Here is a 4755-nt window from a genome sequence, read left to right on the forward strand (position 1 = left end):
TACATGGCTGACTGGTTGATGGTTATGACAAATAAATCAGTGCCAACATTTCAAAGGGGCGTAATTGCATTTGTAAACAATGACTTTCGTCTTCGATTTCTCGCGAATGAAAGCCTACTCATGAAAATGAATGACACCAGCAGGTAGATGAATGTTTCTTGTCCCAGCTAGCATTGGTAATTTGGAGGGGTGGGCTTTTATTTGCGAGAAATCGACGGCTAAAGCCATTGTTTACAAAAGCAATTACGCCCCTTTGAAATGTTGGCACTGAAATATTGAATTCATGTATGAAAAGATTTACAGAAATTTCAATACACCACATACTAGAGTGTGTTTGCCTGTCGTTGATAAACTCATCAACAGCAGCCGTGGACCCGAGGATTAGCAACCAACAACGAAATCAGTACACCCCAGATGGCATGGGATCGAAACTATAAATTATGCAGATAAAAAATCACAAATAAAATCAGCAGTTGTGTATCTATATTTTGATTTTACAACAGAAATGGATATTTTGATCTGGCAACACAATCGATATTTTAACATTGGTAACGATTGGTAGCAATATTTTGAGAAAGATTAGACTTTAAGCATCTTTACAATTATTCATGAAATGGTGACGATCGCTATCGATTTTTCTTATGAATGGCTTTGAAGATCGATGTATAGAAAATTAAAGAAAATTAACGAAATGGTTAGTCGGGTAGGTCCTATAAGAATGCATAAAAGGTATGTGTGACCAGAGGTGGCAACAGTACATTTTTTGAAAAACCATCGTCCAGAGCGAAACAAAACAGCCAGCACACGGGCGGCCGTTTATAACTACATTCCAAGCGAACAGCGGAGATAGAGAATAAATAAAATCTTGCAGCCTGATTTTTTCCAAACAGTTTATTGTAATGAAATTTTAGCTGCAGGCTTGCGTGTGACAGTAAATTACCAACTCCCTTATTCACGCATAATTTTAACCTCGATTTTAACATCAATGCTTATGACTGGTTAGTCTTCATTCTTATCTTTTAATTCCATGCAATAAACATCAAATAAATGCAGTAATTAGCCAGAAATCAGCAAAATTCTACACGACATAAATTTATGTCGCGCGTGTCGCCGGTCTTGTCTGCTTCTTTGTGCGAAAATGTTCTGTCGCTGGCAGAAAACAGTTTAGAAATGTCATGACATTTTTGCCGCTTGCCAGTTTGTTTTTGTGTGTCGTCAAAATGGTTATCGCAAAAAGTATCAAATGTTAAGGAAAAAATGTTAAACTCCAGGACTCGTGCCACCACTGTGTGTGACCGCTTATAAATTTCATTTGACACGATTTTTTTTCCTTTGGTTTGTTTTTTTCCGTCGATCTTCCCGCATAAACGTGAACCATAAATTGACCTTACCTAAAATGGTTAAAAATTGTTTATAATCCCTGCTAAACTTTAACTGAAATGGTTATGGAACTTTACATGAACGTTTAATGATAAAGTTTCAACCTTATGTATTATGGTTTTTTTGGAGCTGGACCTTACAAATGATGGGTTGTTAAGAACCATTACCATTCCAAATTCTTGTTTTCTCCATACATTTTCGGAAAGAGAACTATATTAGAACCTTTTAACTTATGGTTTGAGAACTTTAATGGTAATGGTTATGGTAGTCAGTAAGGTCCACGAATGGTTTTGTAACATCGATCAACTTTATGTGGAATATATCGCGAATTGGTTGCCTGTAATTTACTGATTACCAATTCACGATATATTCCACGTAAAGTTGAGCGATAATACAAAACCATTAATGGACCTTACTGACTACCATAACCATTACCATTAATGTTCTCAAATCATAAGTAAAAACGTTCTTATATAGTTCTCTTTCTGAAAATGTATGGAGAAAACAAGAATTTGGAATGGTAATGGTTCTTAACAACCCATTATTTGTAAGGTCCAGTTCCAAAAAACCATAATACATAAGGTTGAAACTTTATCATTAAACGTTCATGTAAAGTTCCATAACCATTTCAGTTAAAGTTTAGCAGGGATTATAAACAATTTTTAACCATTTTAGGTAAGGTCAATTTATGGTTCGCGTTTATGCGGGTTGTTTTCCGTGCTGAGCACCAATGCTACCGACGTGCCAGGAAGGCAGCTCCCACACCTGGACCCTACCTATCGACCCATCAACTCATGAACCGGGGACCAACGGCTTTACTTCCCGCATCCAAAGGAAGGCGTGATCAGAGATGTTATGCCTCAGAATATCCCGGCGGTGCCGACTGGGATTGAACCCAGGCCTGCTGGGGTGAGAGGTAATCACGCTTACCACTACACCACCGGCGCCGTTCCAACTTTGACACATCAGGCATAACATTTGATAACGGCACAAAAGCATTTGTAAACAAACATTCTAAGGCCCTTTACACGCGAACTAAAGTACGCCCACGCAAACCAATACCACTTACAGAAAGGTGATGGTTGCCCCTATGCGATGATGTTGTTGGTTTGCGTGGGCGTACTTTGGTTCGCGTGTAAAGGGCCTAAGAAGGTTTGTTTACAAATGCTTTTGTGCCGTTATCAAATGTTATGCCTGACATGATCTTCATTAACTTTTTGCAAGGTGTCAAGGTGTTGACTTACTTTTTATGAATATTCAGCAATAGAAATTTGCCAAAAGGTATAAGGAGATTTCTATCCGTGTAGGAAATTACTAATCCTCATTTTCATTAATAATGTTGCTTACAAAAGCTGATAGGCCCTTTTCAAATATTACGCGAGATTTTACCCTTTGCTCCAGAAATGCTCGGACCAGACTAATTTTTTTGGTAACCAACATCAATACACAAACCGCACAGAATAAACATACGTACACAGCCGTAAGTCAAAACAAATTCCGCTAACCCTGTTTTTGAATTTCCTCTGCACATCTCATTCGTCATTCAATTCGCATTCAACGGACTTTCCGGAACAGCTTCCCGCCCTTTTGTGGTACAGATGCTATAGCTAGTGATTTTCAAGTGAATTAATCTTATTTTATACAAAATATTCTGATTAAAATCTTTGTGAAGCATCAAACAACGGTTTACCAAAATGACGCGCACCAAAGCACGCCGCCTAGTCAGTCAAAAACGGGGATCTGCGGACGAAAGAACTCGCATCGAAAACAAAATGCGTGACTTCGAAGTAAATGGTGAGTCCAGTTTGTAAAACTTCAGTAAAACTATATAAAGTGGTCTTATTTTTGTTTTCAGTCGATTGTGAGCTTGCAAACCTAGAGCTGAAATTCCGAGATGAAATGGATCGTGTTCAACGATTGGTTGATGGCCTCAAGACAAGAATTCCGAAAAAGTTCCTGTCTATGACGATTAATCAGATAAGAGAATATGTAGGTACAAAAGAATGATAAACAGCAAAAAAAAAACTAAATCAATTATTGTTTCAGAATGAAGAAGCAGAAAAGATCGATGCATCTTTCTACGGTGACCGCACCGCAGCTTTAGCAAATTTGAGTATCATGCTGGAAAAGTCCGTACGTAAAAAGTCGAAGGATGACGGTGAGTAAACTTTATTACTAGGGTATATTTTTTCGGGATGCTTGGAAATAATTAGTGCCTTATTTACTGAACAATCTAACGGAATTTTTGCTTTTCTAACTTGGTATCTGCGAATCAATCTTTCTCTATTTCTTTATTCTGTGTAAATAATGCAATGACGGTGGTTGGGTTTGTCCCTTTCCGAACATGGCCATAATCCTGCAGGTTACCTTACAGAAGAAAGCGAAAATGATCGTCTTTCGACAATGTCCACATCGAAACGTATGGGTCCACTGATGTCTGCCAAATATCGACGTCGTAGCAAATCCTCCGGAGCGATCAATACTTCCACCATAACCTCTCTCTTCCATAGTACAACAACGGTAGACAGATCCATTTTGGGGAAAACTTTGGGTAGCAGCATTGTCGGAAAAGATCGTACTTCAAGGTAATTAATAGATCGATTTCACATGGAATTGAACCAAACATATTTATTAATCGTTAACATTTTAGATCCAAAATTAAGACACCGATGCCGAATCCTCGTCAAGCAATCAGCGTTGATCGAATCTACGGAAAAATTACACCAAAAGTACAACCCAATGCTCCATTGGCTCTTATTCGTCATGCTCGTTTAGGTGAACATGTGTATTCTATAACAGGAAGTCCCGTTATCACATCCAAGTATTTGCTTCCCGCAATAAATGCACCATTTCAGAGTTAACGTCTGTTCTTTTCCCTACAGCATCCTGGAAGCTACAGCCAACGTTAACATACCCATCAAAAATGGTATGCTCGCGATACGACCCACCGAAATGGACTCCGTTGATCCCACACTGGTGCGGAAGATAGATCCAGATGTGCTGGCAGAACTAAGACAACTGCAGGACAATCTCAACGTTATTATGCGTTCTCTGAAGTTGTAATCGCCAAACTACCAAGGTCAAGCAAAGTGGTCATATATTTTGTGTCACTTGACATGGCTTTTATAGAGTTAGTTTTAAGCCATTACATACATTCTATTTTACTATTCGTCTTTGGGTAGCTTATTAATTTTGTTGCAACAATAAAGACTCAACAAATGTTCAACAACTACCTAGACAGTCCTTTCGAGATTATTCACCCTACATCTTATATACTTGAAAATTTATCGTAAATGAGGTGTATAAACTACTTAAATTCGTTTGGACATGTTTCGTTACTAAATAGGGGGTTGACAATTATCAAATCCATCCATG

At 38.2% G+C, this 4755-nt stretch overlaps 1 protein-coding gene across 2 annotated transcripts; it reads left to right on the plus strand.

Moving 5' to 3' along the window:
• Window positions 1-2948: 2948 nt before the first annotated feature.
• On the plus strand, window positions 2949-4554 carry LOC135713299 (borealin-like). Of its 2 annotated transcripts, none has more exons than XM_065236394.1 (6): window positions 2949-3174; window positions 3236-3369; window positions 3427-3538; window positions 3755-3965; window positions 4031-4201; window positions 4263-4554. In XM_065236394.1, the coding sequence occupies exons 1-6, from the start codon at window positions 3075-3077 to the stop codon at window positions 4441-4443; spliced, it is 909 nt and encodes a 302-aa protein (XP_065092466.1). In that variant the 5' UTR covers window positions 2949-3074; the 3' UTR covers window positions 4444-4554. The 2 variants fall into 2 exon arrangements, with proteins under 2 accessions (XP_065092466.1, XP_065092457.1); XM_065236385.1 differs by having other exon boundaries at window positions 3743-3965; window positions 4263-4549.
• The last annotated feature ends 201 nt before the right edge of the window (window positions 4555-4755 follow it).

Source organism: Ochlerotatus camptorhynchus, unplaced genomic scaffold (assembly GCF_037179485.1).
Source record: "Ochlerotatus camptorhynchus isolate MF236.1 unplaced genomic scaffold, CSIRO-AGI_Acam_v1.1 ptg000041l, whole genome shotgun sequence".
NCBI classification, from domain to species: Eukaryota; Metazoa; Arthropoda; class Insecta; order Diptera; family Culicidae; genus Ochlerotatus; species Ochlerotatus camptorhynchus.

Coding starts and splice junctions, on each gene's coding strand:
- LOC135713299 (XM_065236385.1), top strand. CDS start 3,075: ATGACGCGCACCAAAGCACGCCGCCTAGTCAGTCAAAAACGGGGATCT. Junction 3,175..3,235: donor GCGTGACTTCGAAGTAAATG/GTGAGTCCAGTT, acceptor TTTTGTTTTCAG/TCGATTGTGAGCTTGCAAAC. Junction 3,966..4,030: donor GGAAAAGATCGTACTTCAAG/GTAATTAATAGA, acceptor TTAACATTTTAG/ATCCAAAATTAAGACACCGA.